The following is a 19,673-nucleotide window of genomic DNA, read 5'->3' as shown; positions in this document are numbered from 1 at the left end:
AGATTATAGTGCTATGTTTCTTTAAAATAAATCACAGTTGGTTTAATTTTTGATACTTTTTATTCAGAAAGGATGCATTAAACTGATCAAAAGACAACAAAGACTTTTATGTTACAAAATAAATGTTTTTGAGCAGCAAATCAGCATATTAGAATGATTTCTGAAAGATCATGTGAAACTGACTGTAATGGAATGACTGCTGAAAATTCAGCTTTGCCATCACAGGAATAAATTATATTTTAAAATATATTAAAATAGAAACCAGTTACTTTAAATTGTAATAACATTTCAAAATATTACTGTTTTTTGATCAAATAAATGCAAACTTGGTGAGCATATATATATATATATATATAAGGGTGCTGTGAAAAATCTACACTATTTTTTAAAACTTTTTGGTGTGAATATATATATATATATATATATATATATATATATATATATATACTGTATATATCCATACAGTATCTTTATATCTATCTATTCTGCTGTCATGCAATAACATTTGAACATGATTTTTTTTTTTATTGTCCAGATACTTAATGTGCATGTCAAGTTCCTTGTTCCTTGGAAGTCAGGTTCTGGCTTTTGCAGTGTCTTCAGAAAGCACTCTGACCCCTGTATGTGAGGAATTTGACCCATTCTGCTTTGCTGCTGACCACAGAGCATCCTTCAGGCTGAAAAGGGGGAAAAGTCAAGTTTTTCACCCTTCTTCTTTCTTATTAAGGCCTCTAGGCTCTTCCTCTACCCATCCTTTACTAAGGTTTTGTATATGTCTGCTCACATCGGTTAGCCTCACTGTGTGTGTTCAGCCTTGGATTGAATTTCTTGATATCTGGAATCCGTGCAAATCGGTTTTGTTCCAGATAGAAAAAAGGATTCACAGTTATAATCCAAAATCTCCAGGCTTCATCTTGTCCCTTTTACGCAGGTTGGGAAAAGATTTATATTTCCTTATGAATCTCGTGCTGTGAAGAACCAGGTCCCCATAGTAACGGCAGAATAGCATCAGTGCAAACAGCCATTATGGATGAGCGTGTTGTAAACGCTCGAGCACAATGGCGACCGAAAGGACCGTTCCATTTATCACCACGTTTGAGACCTGAAAGAGAAACTATCCCTGTTACCTCGGCGGAGGTCGTCACGGCGATGTCCCCCCAAGGCCTGGATGCATTATTCAAATGTGAAGAATCCAATAGAGATGCCACACCATAAGCACTTGCACATGAAGATGGTGAGAGAGAATTGGTCTTGAATTGAGAAGCCCCGAGAGACCCAAAACACCCTTTGGAGATTTATATGTGAGAAGGTCAGGGGTCGAGCAGCCATTAATCAAGGCCAAAGAAAAGGATTAAATAGCAAGGTCTCGCAGGCAGATGAGAGAGCGGCTGATTGAGGCGTTTAAAAGAGTGTGTTGTGTCTGTCTTAGATTACAGAGTGCGAGCCGTAGGCTAAACATCCATCTGAACCACGGCAGAGTGCTTACACTCTATAATCAGCAAGCCAGAGGACCTCTACGGTGGTCAGTCATACATCACAAAATCCCTCATGGTACCGCACAGGGCAATTCGGTGGTACTGCAGTTTAGGAAAACTCATTAATACTGGATTATTATTTTCATTTTTGTGCATTTTGGTACTTTAACAAAATCTTCTTACTGTACTTGGCTTCATTATACTACAGCGGGCTAACAAAACATGTTAATCCATATTTTAAAATGTTTAAAATTCGGTTTCCCTTAATTTTACACAGGTGCATACAAGTTACATAACAGCGCAACCACAGGTGTGATATATATTTTATGCTGAAAATATACAAATTTGTCTCTTTGCAAAATATGAGATTAACCGAAAAAATTAAATTAATAAAATCAATTAAATTAATACACTCATAAATGTTGAATTATATATATATATATATATATATATATATATATATATATAATTATATAATGTATATATGTTTTAATTTCTTTCACTTTGAATTCATTTTAATTTTATTCATTACTATTCATTATTTTATTCATTAATTTAACATTTCCAGTCAACATTTGCTTGAGTAGTGTGTATGTGCTCTTTCTTTTAAAATAAATATAACTTGTTTTGACATTTTTTTATTGAACACATTGACATTCACACATTTTAAAGCAAAGCTTAAGTGTCCAAATATTTTTGTGGCTACTGTATGTGTCATCACCGCAGCTGTGTGATGCACAGGAGGTGCATTCAATTTGCTGTTGTTCAGAGACATGACCGCACACACAGAGGGCCAATTTCACATTCACTTGCTATGTTCTCGCTCATATTTCCAGGGTATTATTGATTATCGTTCTTACATCTATGTAAAATAACTACATTCATAATATTCACATACACATCTGTATATGTGTGTGCCATGGCTCGTGGTTTGTCATCACCCACCATCATTGATTAATAGGTTCAGCTGGTGTCCAGAAGCGTTCATGGCCTTTGTGCCATAACATACATCAACATAGACGCTAATATGCCTCATTTGTACAGTACACAGAGTGACCATAACTACCGCCACATTGCTCTTTCCGAATATAGATCGTCCCATGCTGTGCAGCTCGTAAAGACTTGTCACAATCTGAGAATCTCGATTGTACGCTGCACATCAAGTCATCTTGAAGTCCATGGTGAATGTGAAAGTCTGCTCTGAACAAAAACTGCCATTGCTAGTCAGACTAGACTGTTAGTCTGTGTGACACCCAGAGGGTGTGAAAGTAAAAAACACACACCAGTGTCCCTCACATCCATGCACACTCATCTGAGCCCAGTCATGGCTGCTTTAGGTTTATTGCACAGCATAGACAAACGGCTTTGATCTTTAATGCGCAGTGCGCTGCATTAATTATGAATCATTCCCCTAGCCGAACTGCGGCGAAACACCTTCAAACGCTCAGCGAGCGATGCAGTTTTTTTGTAGGCCCCCAGGATGGCTCCGGGACTGCATGTATATATACATTTATCTGCATGAACAAAATAAGAGAGCTTTGCAAAAAAACTTCTGCCGTGCCCCCGAAGTATCCAACATCTCTTCTTAGCCCACGGTTACTCACGCTGCTAGAAATTCTCATATACATCACCAAAAAGCCTCTTCCATGTGTGTGCTATTCACAACTCAGTGGACACATCCCTGGCAAGCTAAGGCAGCCGTGTGAAGTAATGATAAAGCTGCGCGACGGTATCCAATTGACCGGGGTGTAATATTGGAGAAATGACCTAGTTCTCTCTGGGATAATATGGATCCTGTAGTGCTGCATGCTGTTGAAGAAAACTGGCTGCAAGGCCTGTTCCCCAACAGCAAAGTCTGAATCGTCTGGAACAGACACATTGATTTTTTTTTTTTAAATTATTGACAGATATTGCATGGATATGAAAGGCATGTTGAGGTTGTGTGCATAGTGTACTTTAAATGCATGCAAATAGAGCAGTATTTATACAGCATTGTTTGATCAATTTCCTCATCCTCAAGAAAACAAGGGCAGCACAACACAGCTTTAATCAGGTAAAAATAAATAAATAAATATTGTATACATATAATATTGTATGATATCCATGACCTGTTAACATATTTTCACTGAGCTCCTAATGTATCTCCTAGTGTGGAAAAAAAAATCATATAATCTAAGACGACAGATTAAAGAGCAAAGATTTAAGTAACAGCCATAGGATAAAAGTAAATAATGCAGTTGAAGAATTATCACTGATAGAAAACATTCATTGTCATAAATTATAAACATAAATTCATAAATGTGAAATAATTTTTGTAAAGGTAATGTGTTATTTATTTTATAAATATATATATATATACTATTTTTTATCTATCTATCTATCTATTTATCTATCTATCTATCTATCTATCTATCTATCTATCTATCTGGTCTTTAACTACTAATTTCTTAGTCACTTTTAATGACAGGTTGGTAATTCATTAATGGCAACATGGGCTCACTTTAGAGGCTCTTTGTTTTACCACATGTGCAAGCAATGCTCTTTACTCAAGGAAACACTTTCATTTTCTCCTTAACTCCCTCTATGGCTGTAGGCAGAGCGGCGCAGGAGGGGTTAACGTTCCCCTCACTCGTCGCTGCTATGTACCCGCGTGAGCGTCAGTGGGAGTCCCCTTCACTGGGTCCCTTTGCAGTAGTGTGTGGACAGGAGAGTTGTAGACAGAGCCGAACAGAAGCGTGAACAAACAGTAGTGCCATAAAGTGAACATTTGACACTATCGCGAAGCTTTTAACTTTTACCGCGTGGAGTCGTGTTGTATTGTCATCAGAGAGGGACGCCGACAGCTTACAACGCGCGCGCGTCAGCTGGTATGAGCTAACCCATCAAGACATGGAAACCAAACCTTTCTTGTCATTGGGTAAGTTTACCCTCAGACTACTGAAAGATGTTTATTTTTCCACTCGAGTTTCTTTGGTATGCAAGAGAGAGTTTTATGATTTACTTTTTAGTCCAGCGTGAGGGGGGAAAAACATGAACGCTAAAAAACAAACAAACAAACTGGAATTGCTTTAGCGCGCTTATTATCGACTCGGGCTGTATTGGAGGATTACGTTCGTGGCGAATGGAAACGAATGCAATCATAATCAATAACGTACAGCAGTCAAGTGCATGGTGTGGATCAGGACATTTGTTTTTAAATCAAACTAAAGGTAAACACAAAAGTTGAGGCGTGCAAAAGCGATGGCACGCGCTCGGATAGTGACACCTCATTCAGTCTCGCGCTCACTCAAAAGATGTTGTATTCTTGATATGCGGTATAATTTGACATATTGATAGTGTTGTGAGTGCTCTGACTGCTGTGCTGCAGAGTTGAAGCTCGTGCTGTAGTAAACGAGCAGGTATTGGATTCACGCGCATCATTTCTTTCACTTTCCTGGCAGGAATACAGACACATGCAGACGAGTGTTCATTTGTGTGTGGATGATTTCTCGTATTTGTAAACGCAGAGCAACATCGCGCATCAGTCTAAAATTTTGCGAAAAAATGAAATGCACATTAGTTTGAAGGCGTCGGACGTCTGTAAGATCTCGTTAACGTTAAATCGCAAACAGTTTTTGTCATTGGAAGAAGAAAAGCGTTATTAGCTACAGCGAATGTTTTTGTTTTTCATCTGCAATTCCATCTTTACATGCAGAAATCACACATTTTTTTAAATCAATTTTCCTTGCACTTTGCTCTCAAATAATCCGGCGAGAACCGTTTGTGTATGAGATAACAGTTGATAAGTGAACTTGGACAAACTTTGGCGTTTTCCGTGAGTAGTTTACGGAAGAAAGTGACAGAAGTCATTGCAGAGCAATACGATTTCATTTGAAATCTATTTATAGTGACTAGATTTAATAATAAAGTGACTCGGTGTCCGAGGAACAAACCTTGCGGGTTTCAAAAATGTCCTTTTTTTTTAATCGACGGCTGAGGCGAAATGTAGGTGTGGTTTCCATATAGTCCATCATATTAAAGGAATAGTCCACCAAGAAATGAAATTAGTTTGTAATTACTCATCTTGTTCCAAACCTGTTTGACTTTTTGTCAGTGTAACACAAAAGGCAAATTTGTGAAGAATATTCTGGCTGTTCTTATCTATGTAAGTGAATGGGATCTGAGACTGACCAATTTAATTCAGGACAGAGAAGCACCCTGAAAGAATCGTAAAAAGTTTTAATCAATCATATGCTGTTTTCCAAATCTTCTGAACTGAAATGAACAGATCAAAACTGTTACAGAAGATGTTGTTCACTGATAATCTTCCCCTCTTTTAAGATGTTCACTGTTGCGACTTGATCATTCAGTCGGTGGCTTTGTGAACTAGAGTAGCTGATTCATTGAAAAGATCAGTCTTCAACAATTCATTCACTAATCAGACATTGCTGATTTTCTCATAAACTCTCATGAAAATTGCAAAGAGATCTTGGATGGATGTCATTAAAAACGTAAATCCATTCTGTATGACACAAAATTATTGGCTTCAGAAAACCCGGAATAGTGTACAAGTGTCCACTTTTATGATACTTGTGTTTTTTGTTGTTGTTATTTTGGAGCGTGACAGCCATAGTCCTCATTCACTTTATTGAAATGAGTGTTCAGATATTCTTCAAAAAAATGTTTTGTGTTTTATGGAAGAAATAAAGTCACACTGGCTTAAAATGACATGAGGATGAATAAATGATAATGGACTTTTCTTTTGATTGTAAAACATGTATTTAAGGCAGTATTTATTATTTTATTTTATTTATTTATTATTTTGGAAAACATGAGAGCCACTTAAATTCCAACGGTCAGTGTGTGATTATGAAATCATAGTGCAGTTTGCGGCTGTAAAGATAATATGATATCTGAGTTATGCCAAAAATAGACTAATAGACAGGAGATTTACATAACGTGATATATAACATCTCAAAATAATTAATTACATGGCTTTGTCTTATACATCTCTTATACAACATGCCTATTAGTCATGCAAGGCTGTGGTTTGGTAAATTAACATGTTCTTCAATAAATGATACACATTACTCTCTTATGCATATGAGCTTACTTGCCATGCATGGAGATAAGTTGAGCAGTCACACTTGATTTAGTTCACACAGAGGCCTGCATACTGTAAGAATAACCAGCATGCTCTGCGCTTTCACTCAGGAATATAGGAAGGACTGTTATTGTGTCTGTAGCTCTTTTATGCGGGAGTCATGTTACACCTTGACATACATCATCACCCGACTGGTTCACTAAGATGAGAGGCAGCAGGAATGCTGGGTTTCCCAAAACCCCCGAATATTCCCAGAACAGTACCAGAAAAATTGCAGAGTTAAGCAACATCTTTACTAGTTGTTAGACTAGTTGTTAAGGTGTGTTAGGGCTTTGTATGTGTGGCTTTTTATGCTGGGAAATTCAGATGTAAAAGCTGGATTTAATTTTTGGCTTTATAGTTATTATATTTTTCTGTAGGCATGCATTTTAATAGTAACAAAGGTTTGTTTATAAATCGTTCTTATTGGAGCCGTGTGCTTTATCCTTCACATAATCTGCACTTTAGGATAATTTAGTAATTGTTTTAAGTTCTTGTCTTTAAAAAGATTTGGTTAAAATATTTTAATGTCATTAACCATAATAAAATGTAATCAAATTCATAAAATAATTAAATGTATGAAACTTTTTAACAATAAAAAGATCATTTAACTTTAAACTAGCGGTCGACCTATATTGCTTTTTTTGACTGCCGATGCCGATATCTTGGAAAGCAGGGTGGCCGATATAAAGCCGATATAATGTTATTTATTTTAATTAATGTTTAAGAAATTTTAAATAATTTGAAAAAGGATTAAAAAGTAAATGTGTTAAATAAACATACTTATACTTTAGATGATAAAGTATTTTTCACAAATAAATAAATATTTAATAAAAATATAATAAAAAAAAAAGAAAGTAAACACTGTAACCAACAGGGCACTCAGTATTCTGGAAAGTTTGTGTGCTTTGGGATTTGGGAATCATATTTTTTTTTAAATAAAGCCAAGGTAACACTCATTTTAAATACAGCACACAGTGGAAAAGACATGAATATGGCAGTGGGCAAATGCATAAAGCGTGGCATAATTTGAAATCACGAGTTTAAAATTTGTCGATCGCGCATCTCCAGTGAAGCTGAACTCTCCTCCTGTCAGCATTCAGTTCACACGGACTGACCGTCATGCAGAGAACACGCGATCGTGCAGGATACAAATGCACACTTCACAAGATCTCACAACTGGATCCGACTAAGTTTGCAAGCTTTGTGAAATTAAATGTTCATTAGTCATTCAAAGATTTGTTTAAATTATATAAATGCGTATTTGCTGAATGCTGATGGCAAACAAGAAAGTATTATAATGTTTGCCTTTATTACTAATAATATAAAAGCAATCATTATAATACTTTTTGTATACATTATAATTCCTTTGATTAACCGTTCTATCTGATTATTAGACAGTCGTCAAAATAAAAGTCCCGCCTCGAATGCATTGACCAAACAAGAAAACTTATCGGCCGATGCCGATATTTAAAAAAAAAAGAAGCCAAATATCGGCCGATGTATCAGCCTTGGCGATATATCAGTCGACCACTACTTTAAACCCTGAATAATTTTAAAAAAATCAAATATTTAAAATGTATTGATTTGTGTTGTTGATTTGTTGATATGTTGATTTATATAATTACTAAGACATTTAGCCATTTTTAATAATAATTTCAAATAACATTTAACCCTGAATAATTATTTAAAAAAAAAATCAAAATATGTAAAAAAAAAAAAAGGTTCAGTATCTAAGTTTCTATTGTAATAAGTAATTTTAGCCAAATCATAAAAGACTTAATATTATAATATAATATATATTTTATGATGTAATCATAAAAAAAATATATATATAATTAACTTAAGATTTTCAACACATAAAGCATGTGGCTGCTTGCAAGCGGAGTGCTATTTCCTGCTGTCTGCTATACGTGTTGAGTGTCAGCTCTGGCCTTCTAAATTCAGACACATAATTTAAACATGAATGATTACTTAATACTTACATTTACAAATGCTTTTGTGGAAGTAATTGAGCAGAGTTTCAAATTACAGCGTTAGATATACTCGTGATGTTTTTGTTCTTTGCAAAGGATGCAGAACAGGTTGGGCTTATTAACTTTTTTTCCAGCCCTAGGCACAGGTGCTAAATACCTAATATCTGTCTGTTTTTTTTTTGCCTGCAAAGATTTAATGAAACCTTTTATGTAAATTACAGAAGAACTTACTAGGGACTAAAAGCTTGTGTAACATCACAAGTTATGGAAGTATTCTGCTTTCTGAAATCACTCTCTGTTTATCTGTAGATCATTAAGTAAGTGGATCCACGGGATGTAGATGGTTTTCTCCTTGGTTTTTAAGGACCATTTGTTCTATAAAAGTAAACCACATTTAGTTTGGCATTTTTTTAAGGGTCGGGAGGAGGTGCTTTTGAGTGATAGGAGGTGTGTTTTTTTTCTCCGTCCATTTCAGTGAAGTTCATGGTCTTGATGAGAAAGTGACATTCATTGTTGAGGGGAGTGCATTCCTCTGTCAGCCGTAATTCAGGAGCAAAGGTGGTTCTGGGAGGTTTAAAGAGCTTTGATTGGGGGTCTGGGTGGGCTGTTTACCTCTTAAACCCATACAAGGTATTTTATTTTATGGCAGGGCAGTTTTAGGTTTCTTGCCGGATGCTTTTTGCCGCCTTTTGTGAGCGGGCTGCAGCTGTCATTTTTACTAGAGAAGTTTTCTAGAGAATGTTAATGGATTAAAGGGATAGTGCTCTCCAAAGGCCATTTACCAGCGACATATCACGACGGGCAGTCCATGGATGAGATTCAGTTCGACCATAATACAGAGTTCCACAATCAGGTTACTGCTGTATGCAGAAATGGAGCTTTAAAACAGTTGTTTATGATAGCCATGCATCTCAAACCCTTGTTAATAATTTGTGAGTTTTCAGTTCCCGACAGTTGCAAGTGTTTTATCTTTAAGGGTGAACGATGAACTTCAGACCTTGACCTTCGCTCCCCATGTGTTTTATCAGCTGGAGGATTTGCTTTTGACCTCTAGAATTGAGTTTTCACAACGTTACAACAAGATAAACTATAACGGATGCTATACTGTGAACCTTGCTTATGTTTATCACGGTCTGATAGGACTGATATTGTGCGCTTCACTGATTGTGTAAAAGTGTCTAATAAGAGAGATAAACAGTTTTGTTCAATCAGCTCTGGATAAGTGAAGTTCATTCAGACTTGTCAAAGAAGCTCCATTTGACTGATTTGAATGAAGCTTATTTTTTAAACTTTAAAAACCTTTTTTTTTTTTTTTTTTTTGCTTATTAATATGGATAGTGAAAGAAAGAAATCTGAACGAGAAATGTTGTGAGCCAGATTCGAACTTGCATCCTCCACATGAGCACCACAGCTAAGATGTTTGCCTTTACCTGTGAATTACACTGCCATTCAAAAGTTAATTAATTAGTACTTTTATTCTGCAAAAATGCTCAAATTTATCATAAGTGTCCTTAAAGACATTTATAATATTGCAAAAATATTTCAATTTCAAGTAAATGCTATTATTTTAGACTTTCTATTCAAAAAATTGAAAATATAGATTTTTTTTTAATCATGGTTCCACAGAAGTACAATAACTGTTATCAGCTTTGCCAATAATAAGAAATGTTTCTTGAGCTGCAAATCAGTATATTAGAATGAATTCTGAAAGATGTGACACTGAAGACTGGAGTAATGGCAGCTGAAAATTTGCCGTTGCAGGAATTAGTTACATTTTACATCTAGGTATTTTAAATTGTAATATTTTACACTATTGCTATTTTATGGTGTTTTTGATCAAATAAATGCAACCTTGGTGAGCAAAAAAAGAAACAAATTTACAGACTCATGTTTTGAACATTAGTGTATGTAACAGGAAAAAAAACAGGTTTGCTGAACATTTGGAAGGAAAATCAGCATTTGGAAATTTGCATGCAAATATGTTTGCATGGAGTCAAATCCAATGCATCTTGATGTGCGGTATGTTTGAGGTGGTCTAAAAGCAGAGTTTCTATCAGGCAGAAAACTGGTAGATACTGCAGAGTGCTGTTCGACACCTCACTAGGTGCTAGCTATTAACGGGCAGTGCCAAATACGTGCTGTGGCTACACAGGAAGTGTTTTTTTTTGTGTGTGTTAGGTTTTGCTTTCACACACTTTAGGCAAGGTTTCAGCAAATGAATCAGTATTGCATCTGGCGCTTCTCTGTTCCCTTATTCAGTACTTTTAATTTCTTGCTATTTACCAGATGCGTTTTAATCCAACACTGGCACAACTTGATAAGTTTCAAGTGACAAACAGATCTCTGTCCACGCTGAAATCTCTGTGCGATGCAGCACAGTCGTACCCAGTCAGAATGTATATGATCTTTTAGTATGTGGTTATATGAAGTGGGATTTGGGGCTCTTTGGGACTGATCCTGCAACCTGTGTGTCAGAACTGCAGACCATTAACCATTAGCAACTCTACAGTGTAGAATTCATATTCCAGCGCAGTGACATTAGCCTTTATCACATAGGCGTTAATTAAAATGCACTGACAGAAATGTGAAGTAGTCTTCTATCTCTTTCTGAAGGCTTAGCAAAACATGGTTTAGATCGTTTTAAATCACAGTAATGACTTTATAGTAGGGCTGGGCGATATAGCTAAAAAATGTATCAACGATATAATGTTTCATATCGTTCGGTATCGATAATTATTGACGTTTATTTATAACCTTTTTTAAAACAAAGAGCAATAGAAAAAAACGTTTTAATTTAACCACTGTATTTTTAAATTAACCCAATTTATTGAGACAAACCACTTCAGATATCTCATTTCTAATGTTTTATGTGCTGATTAAATAGGTCTGAAGGAAACTTTTGGCTTGTCTCCCGAAGCCACAGGAGGGCGCAATGAGCAAAATAATGCAGCACATTAAATTGCCAACGCAAAGGAAATAACTGTCTATAAAAAGAAAAACGTGCATTACGTCTAAATTAACTCATATAAATCAAACATAATTTCGTAAATTGCATAAACAATTATGAACAAAACAGCATCATGTATTTATGCTTTGTTTAATACAAAGAGCCGAAACGCCATTCACACAGATTGCCTTTAAAAACATATGGGATGCAGTGAAACGGAATAAATCTCCACAAATTCGTGACGCGTTTTCTAAAAGTTTAAACTCTTTTAACTTTGCATGGCTTTCTATACATCTCTTGTGTGAGACGTGAGATCAGCAGTCATATTTGTCTGTCTAAAAATGCACTGAATATGCGTTCTGTGTGAATGGCTTGGTTTCGGTTTTAACCTAATCAAGATCTTCTACGCATAGAGCTACTATATTTCTCTAATATTTTGAATGAATAACGAAGCAACTGCGCATCTTATGAGCTAGACTTATAAAACATTAAAATGCAACAACGTCACTCACATCATCATCACCGCATCTCGCGCTCCACTGATGACGCTCCCAGACGCACACCTAAAATTTGATTGTACTATTTTTGCATTCAAATGCAAATGTTTATTTTAAATTCGACTAATATTTATATTTTTTATTCACAATCTCCTCATCACAGGCAGGCACAGCACTCAATTCAGCATGTGTTCGTGTTTGTGTGTGCGGTCTGCGTCACTCATAGCACGTGCCTATATCGTGCACTATTTCAAAAATGTTTCTAGCGTTATTGAAGAGGGTGTACCGTCGATAAATATCGATACCGTTTTATCGCCCAGACCTACTTTATAGGTTTCCTTGTGTGAACCGAGGCGTCTGTGACTATTCTCGGGACGTGGCATGGTGCATTCTGAGCAGTGAACACTATATGATTTAGTTTTTATCATAAGGCAGAATGAGCAGTCTTTCATTGCTTAAAGTCGACATGAAATCCGAATTCACCCTGTCTATTTATTAATAGCTTGTTATTCATCTTATTGTCAATGACTGAACACTGCATTTGTTTTTTCAGTGTATTATTTATTATTTGTATTGTTTTTTTCTTATTAACTGAATATAATATATAAAGTTTTGCACGTAACTGATTTTTAAGGTCCTCACCCTACCTTTTTCTTTTTCGATAATTTGTTACGCTTGGATTTACAATACAGAAGAAAAGATCTGCCGCTACTTCAGTTTCATCGTGACTTTAATGTGACATGCTTACAGATGGCAGATTAATTGTCTTTGTGACAAATTGTACATTCCGAAAAATGTCTGACAGACTGCGTCTGAAAGCTTAGGCAGCTGACTCAATGCCACTGACCGATGGTACCTCACAAAACTGATTTCAGACAGAATTCTGCGGCAGCATAATGTTTTTTTTTTGTTCTACAACCAAACAGAGAGAGCTTCAGTGATAATTTAATTACTACAATTAGGGTTGCAAAGGGGTGGAAAATTTCCGGCAAGTTTCCGGAAACTTTCCAAAAATCCCTGGAATATTTAAAAAAAAATCCTGGAAAGTTTCCAAAATTTCTGGAATGTTTCCAAAATTTACTGGAAATTTCCCACCTTTATGCAACTCTAACTACAATACTAATTTATCACTAGAAATTACATCAAATTTGGAAAAAGTTGGTCAGAACCCTACATATACACACAAAGTGCAACTTTAAGACACCTTTTTTATTTTTTAACTTGACCGTCATGAAATTGAATGCACAGATTTGTGGGATATCAAGAGCAGTGAAGGATACATCTATACTGCCTTCAAAAACCGATCCGATGAAGACATCTCAGGAGAGAGGAAGTGAAGCTAACATTGGATTCGGACGTTGATGCCTTCCTACCTTGGAATGTATCCTCTGAAGACAGCATTTTTCAGCTTTTGGATGCAACCACAGTGTCTGAAATAGTGTGATTGGTCCTGCAGTGGTGATGGCTAATAGATTTCGACACAAGCTTTTCGAAATTATATTCATTATTAAAGATCTTATTCCTTTCTTGTTAAGATAGTGCAATTACCTAAGTTTTGCCATTATCATACATGTCTGACAGACTCCAAACTCTTTAATTTTCCATGCAAAACATTGCCAAAATTATCCCAGTGGCTGGCTTTGTTGAGTTTTGCATGTTAATGAATATGTTCGAATAGGGCTGTGCAATTAATCGAAAAGCAGTTTTTCGATTTCGATTTCGGCCTCCAACGATTAAGAAAATACAATAATCGAGATAAAACGATTATTGCGCCCCATTCTGCCCCCTTTTCCAGTGCTGCGCTTTCATTCCTCCATAAAAGCCCAATCAGTAAAATCATGTAACGTGACTTTTGCAAAATGGGACATGCTTGATTTATATAAGTATATTTATTCATGTTTTTAAAAGCGTGAAAGAGAACTTGCGCTGTTCCTCAGGAAGATATATGAGCTCAGAGACGGAACAGAACACGGACATGTAAAGTCATCTTTTAGCTCAAGGTGCATGCCTAAACGGTCAAATACACGCAAAAATGTGTCAAAATGTGGCTCTTAGTGATTATTCATGTATACCTTCGTCGGTCATGTAATAAATGAACGTAAAGAGTTGAGAATGAATATACGCGTGTAATGGTAAATTAGATCTGTGCAGCTCTTAAAGTGACAGCGGGCTTTTTTCCTGCTGCGACTGTGTGCTTAATATTAATCAAACAAAAGACAAATTCAAAATCACACACTACTCTTGAGTGAAGGACTTTCGTAGCTTTAATAAGAAACAAAGAAGTTTAATTCTTACAGTGAAGACTATGCTGTTTTATTTTACATTTTATATTAATTTCTGTAGTAGACTGTAAGACTTGCATAAAAAACATTAAAGCACAGTTTGTTTCATTTGTATCTTTTTATTCTATTGTATTTGTCCTTTGCTTTTTTTTATTACTGACAGTTTAATTATTTTCAATACTTTTGAGGACTTTTTGTTTGTTTGTTTGTTTGAAATTCCACTGGTTTCTACAATGTAGATGTCATAGCAACCTTATTTACAGGAAATATATATTTGATATGTATCACTATCTTTAAATAAATCCCTCAAATAAAGTTTTGGTCATATGGCCCCCTCATAATCATGATAAATAATCGTGATTACAATATTGACCAAAATAATCGTGATTATAATTTTTGCCATAATCGAGCAGCCCTATGTTAGAATGTGGTTGATCGCCCAGTTCAACTCTGAAAATTGTGTCCAAAGTCCTAAGATGAATATAGTACAGTCTGCTTTAGCTTACTCAAGATTCCTGGGCTCATATCATGCGATATCTGACAAGTATCAGTCATAATAAGCAAAAAAAATATCTGGGCTTTAGCATTCTCGACTGCATGTTAGAGTGTGTGTGGGAGGCTCTGTCCACTAATGCCACAGCTTACACTGGAGAGCTTAAACCAACCCAGCAGATTAAGAACCATGATTGCAATTATGATAATCCATATCTGTTACACCAACCAAAATATGATGACAAAGATAAGATGAAGGGATTTGTATGCAAGTAAATGGCAACTCTGCTGCATCGTGAACATGTTCTTTTCCACATCAGTTGTTTTTTTTTGGGTTAAGCCAGGTGTACTTTTACCCTCACAATCCACGTTTTGCCCAAACAAGGCCTCTATTTTTTACCGGCGGGTCTGCAGAGTGATTTACAGTTCGTTCGCGTCAACTCCAGACTCTCACCTGGGCTTCAAATGTGCTTGGAGGCACGTCAGAGATCTTGCTCCCTCCCTGCTATGGCTGAGTACGTCTCCGTGAGGTATAAGATGATGGCGGAGAGAGTGTGGGCGCATATCTAACTGTTTACATAAGTCATGGGGCGTGTCAGAGATGGTGTCTCTTTCACAGATCCGGCCGTTGCAGTGAGAAAGGTGTTCTGGTGCCTTCTGACCTCGCTGCCTTCCTCTTACTCAAACAGCAGAAGAGTGCACCTCTTATTACCCATTTGCTGCAAGCGCCACTGCTATTTGTCAAGTGGCTGTTGAGCTGCTGTTCACTCCAGCTGAGAGGCCTTTTAATCTTGGAGGTGTGCGAGCCAGTTTCTTCCTATCACTTCAGGGAGTGTGTGTGTGTGTAAGTGATTCTAGTACTGGGAGAAAACTGAGCTGTAAAACCTGAGGAATTATTTTGCTTTATTCTGTTCAACGTGGTCAGAGGGTTTCAGCTATTTTTGGGAACATGTGCAGACTTGTTGAACTCCTTTTCAGGATAAGGAATGACTTTGATTTTTGCCTGATTCTTTTAAACATTATTAGAATATCTGAGAGCGTCACTGCTGTGAAAGCTTGTAAAAAGAGTCGAATTTGTAAAATTAGCCTCTTTCTTCTGTCAAAACATGGTAATAATGTTTTTTAAAAATATAAATGTATATTTTGGTGTTTCTTAAGTTTTATTATACATTTAAATATATATATATATATATATATATATTGTATTTAGACATAATATTTTTATTTAATTTTGAATAATGTTATAATGTAATTTTGAATAATGTTTTTATTAGTATAATATTATATTAAAATCATATAATATTTTTTATTTGATAAATTATTATTTAAAAAATGGTTAATATATGCTTATGTTATTTATATTTAATATATTTTCATTATTTCATGCTCATAAATATTTTAAAAAGTTGTTTAGATTGTTATCTTAAAGTCTTTAAAGGGGTCATCGGATGCCCATTTTGCACAAGTTGATATGATTCTTTAGGGTCTTAATTAAAAGTCTATAACATACTTGGGTTAAAATTTCTCAATGGTAGTGTAAAAAACACCTTTTTAAACCTGTCAAAATCAGCTCTGTTTTTATCAAGCCATTATAGTCCATGTTGCTTTTAATGTTAATGAGCTCTGCTGGCCCCGCCCCTCTCTTCTGAGCTGCTCTCAGAGAGACTGTTTACTTTAGCCGCATTCATCGTGAAACTTGCTAATTAGCACATTATTAGGAAAGGCGATTTGCAAAGATTCATTACAAAACACACTTCTTCTGTAGATGAGGCTAGATCATGAATGATTCGCGCGAACATAGACGCATTTAGGCTGATCGGGAGTGGCGCATTCACTTCAAAGTGGCTCAGATGTCGGGAGTAAATGACGATTGCTATATTCATTATTACATCCAACAATAAACCACCTCAATCGCTTAATCGGAGACATCTTGTCTTCCCCTGCACCAGAGTCAACACAATGGCAGACTGATGACAGCTCAGTCAGGGCGGGTCTAAGGTAAGACACCAGTCCAGTCTGTGCTGAAACACTACTGTCAATCAACTATCGTGGGAGGGGCCTGTACAGAACTACGTCATTCTGACAGGAATCTCAGAACAGCCTGATTTGAGAAAGGGGATTTTAAATAGGGATTTAAAAAAAAAAACACTGGGTGGATTTTTATAATTATAGGGTGGATGTGTACACATACTGCCAACACACATTTATGTTCAAACAACTTGAAAAGTGAATTTTGCATCCGATGACCCCTTTAATATATTTTCATTATTTTGTAAAGTTTGAGATGTTAATATAATATGGAGTATTGAATTATGAGCTTAAATTTATTGGGAGCACACTGTAAATAAAATTATTTATAAGAGTAAAATAGAACAGACTATAAGAGTACGTTTACAAGAAAATATATTTTTTTGTTTTCTACTTTAAAAATGGGAATGTTTAATTCAATGTGTTACTTGCCATTTCGTTGTTTGTTTGTTTGTTTTTATTTACTAGCACATCCTGAGTGAAACCGATTTATCGTGCAGCCCTAGTTTTAATTCATTTTGGTGAATACTAAATCTGTTTTTTTTGAGTGGGATGAATTAATGCACATTCACATTTAGTTTAGAACTACATCATGTTCACACAGTGCACACAACGCCTCTGCACTTCTGATTTCTCCCAATATGGGGACAGGAGAGCTGTCAGTCAATACATGGGAAAACAAAGTAACTGGCATTACTTTTTTGAAAAAGTAACTCCGATATTTTCTTGTAAATTAAAAAAGTAATGCGTTACTTTACTAGTTACTTGAAAAAAGTAATCTGATACGTAACTCGCATTACTTGTAATGAGTTACCCCCAACACTGGCTATGGGGAACTGATAGGTGGCACATCTGGAATGCTTCAGCAAATATTTTTCAAAACATCTGGAGGAATCTCATGGAATTTAAGGGTCCCTCCTTTGATTTCAGCCTTTTCCCCCCTTTGCTCAGTTTTCGGCATCTTCAAAGTCCCAGGAAGGTCTCTGGCACATAAATGAAGGGGGGTGGGACTCCTATTACAGTGCGGGTCGAGTCATTCCAGACTTTATTGTGGACTAAATTGGGCTCCTGTGCCTGGTTTCCCTTTGTGCAGGCGGGCTAATTAAGTGACACTGAGGTGAGAGACGGAGAGGGAGCACCAGTGAAACTCAACTCCTCATAAACCTCCAGCGAGACGGCCATCCATAACCGTATCAACCACTACAACAGCTGCTAAATCTCTGAGGAAAAGTGCCATTTTATGGGCTTTTTTAATGTTTTGGGGTGAATCTCACAAAAACTGTCGGGGACTTATTTCACCCCAAGATCACAATCAAATTATATTTTACATAATTAAGCATGTGTTAGCAACACTCTATAGACACCTTGGCAATTGAATCGCCATTGGCTAGTAAGTTTTTTAGTTTACTCGCCAGACTGATATACCATATATGCATGTGTGTGTTTTAAATATATATATATATTATGTATATGTATGTTTGTAAAATGGCACAGCTTTTTAAATATCTAAAAGTACTACATTCTTAACATCAGTCAGTCAATCATTATATAATAATCAAGTATTATTTAATGGTAGAACTTTAGTAATTAGAATTAAAACCATGTATGAATGCATATTCGTGATTTTAACTGAACTTAGGACTGGTGGTGCTGCTTTTTTGGTTATTCAGTGTTTCTGTAAAAATTTTTTGAAAAAACTAACAATAATACTGATAAGATAATAATAATACCTAGAATTCTACTAATAAGATCAATATAAAATGCACGGTTCTGCAAGGATTAATGAGCTGCTGGATTCATGAATATTAATCAGGTTGTGTGTGTTCGCTCGAACTGATTTGCTGAAATCAAAACAGGGATGATAATAGGTGAGCGTCAGCCAATGAGATTGTCGTTTGCGCATTAGTTCCGCCCACTACCGGAGAACCCGGCAGGTCTTAAAGCTGAAGAATTCCAAAGGAACAGCGTTATTTTGACCGGAAAATACAACAAAAAATATTGTTTACATGTAGCGCGTCAATTCTGCATGTAGACTCTCTCGCTTGCTCTCTCTCTCTGCGTGTGAGACAAAGTGACGGCAAGGTGTGCGCCTTTACACTAGAGTTCACGGTATGTTAAATACAGGTGCGTTGCACATCCATTCAGATGACCTGAGAAATATCACAGATCGCTTGACGGGGAGTGAATCTCTGAAGCGCTCAGTCAGTGTGTTCGGCGAGTGAAAATATATCTGTGCTAAACTTATACTTAGCGTCCAACTCACACACTGGCGAGTAAAATCTGAGAATTTATTAGCCAGTGGCTAATATTAGACATAATTTAATCGCCCAGAGTGAAGATTAGTCGCATATGCAAGTGATTTACTCGCAATGTAGAGAGTTGGTTAGATGTGTTAGCACATTAAGAGTTGTTTATATATATATATATATAGGCTTAGCCTTCCCCTGGCCTGGGGACTTGGGGCAAAAATGCCACTAAATTTGACAAAAATGCCCCTGCACAAACAAATTAAATCTATTACGTCTGTTGCTAACAAAATGAATATGAATAGACAGTGTCGATTGCGGCATTAAATTACGATCTGCTCATGTTGCACCGTATTTCATTTTAGGCGTTTTTACGAAGATTCGCATTTTAACCAATCACACGCAATTCTGTTAAGCTTAGGAATGCAATGGCCAATCAGAGGAGTTCAGATGAGTCATCGTTGAAACTCATCAGTTTTGTTGAGTGCGCGTGCGTTCGCTGACTGAATTTCGGACTCTTGCGAATTCTCTCATAATAAACAACAGATGGATGTAACGATTATCTGCGAGCCGGTTGAAAATTGATTTAAATATGTGACGATTCAAAT

At 36.2% G+C, this 19,673-nt stretch overlaps 1 protein-coding gene across 2 annotated transcripts in view; it reads left to right on the top strand.

Moving 5' to 3' along the window:
* rxraa (retinoid X receptor, alpha a) overlaps positions 1–19,673 on the top strand; it is a 176,849-nt gene that overhangs the window by 43,147 nt on the left and 114,029 nt on the right. The window contains exon 1 of one of the 2 annotated variants that reach the window (XM_016240202.1): positions 4,150–4,392. The exons of the other annotated variant lie outside the window; for it this stretch is intronic. Coding sequence (XP_016095688.1) covers positions 4,365–4,392 — 28 coding nt within the window. The 5' untranslated portion in view covers positions 4,150–4,364. Of the gene's footprint in view, positions 1–4,149; positions 4,393–19,673 lie in introns of those variants that run through there. 2 annotated transcript variants of the gene reach the window in all.

The sequence above is a fragment of the Sinocyclocheilus grahami genome, unplaced genomic scaffold (genome assembly GCF_001515645.1).
Source record: "Sinocyclocheilus grahami isolate Dianchi unplaced genomic scaffold, SAMN03320097.WGS_v1.1 scaffold584.1, whole genome shotgun sequence".
Taxonomy (NCBI): Eukaryota; Metazoa; Chordata; class Actinopteri; order Cypriniformes; family Cyprinidae; genus Sinocyclocheilus; species Sinocyclocheilus grahami.
Note: the sequence above shows the minus strand (reverse complement) of the source record. Positions and strands in the feature narration are given on the sequence as shown.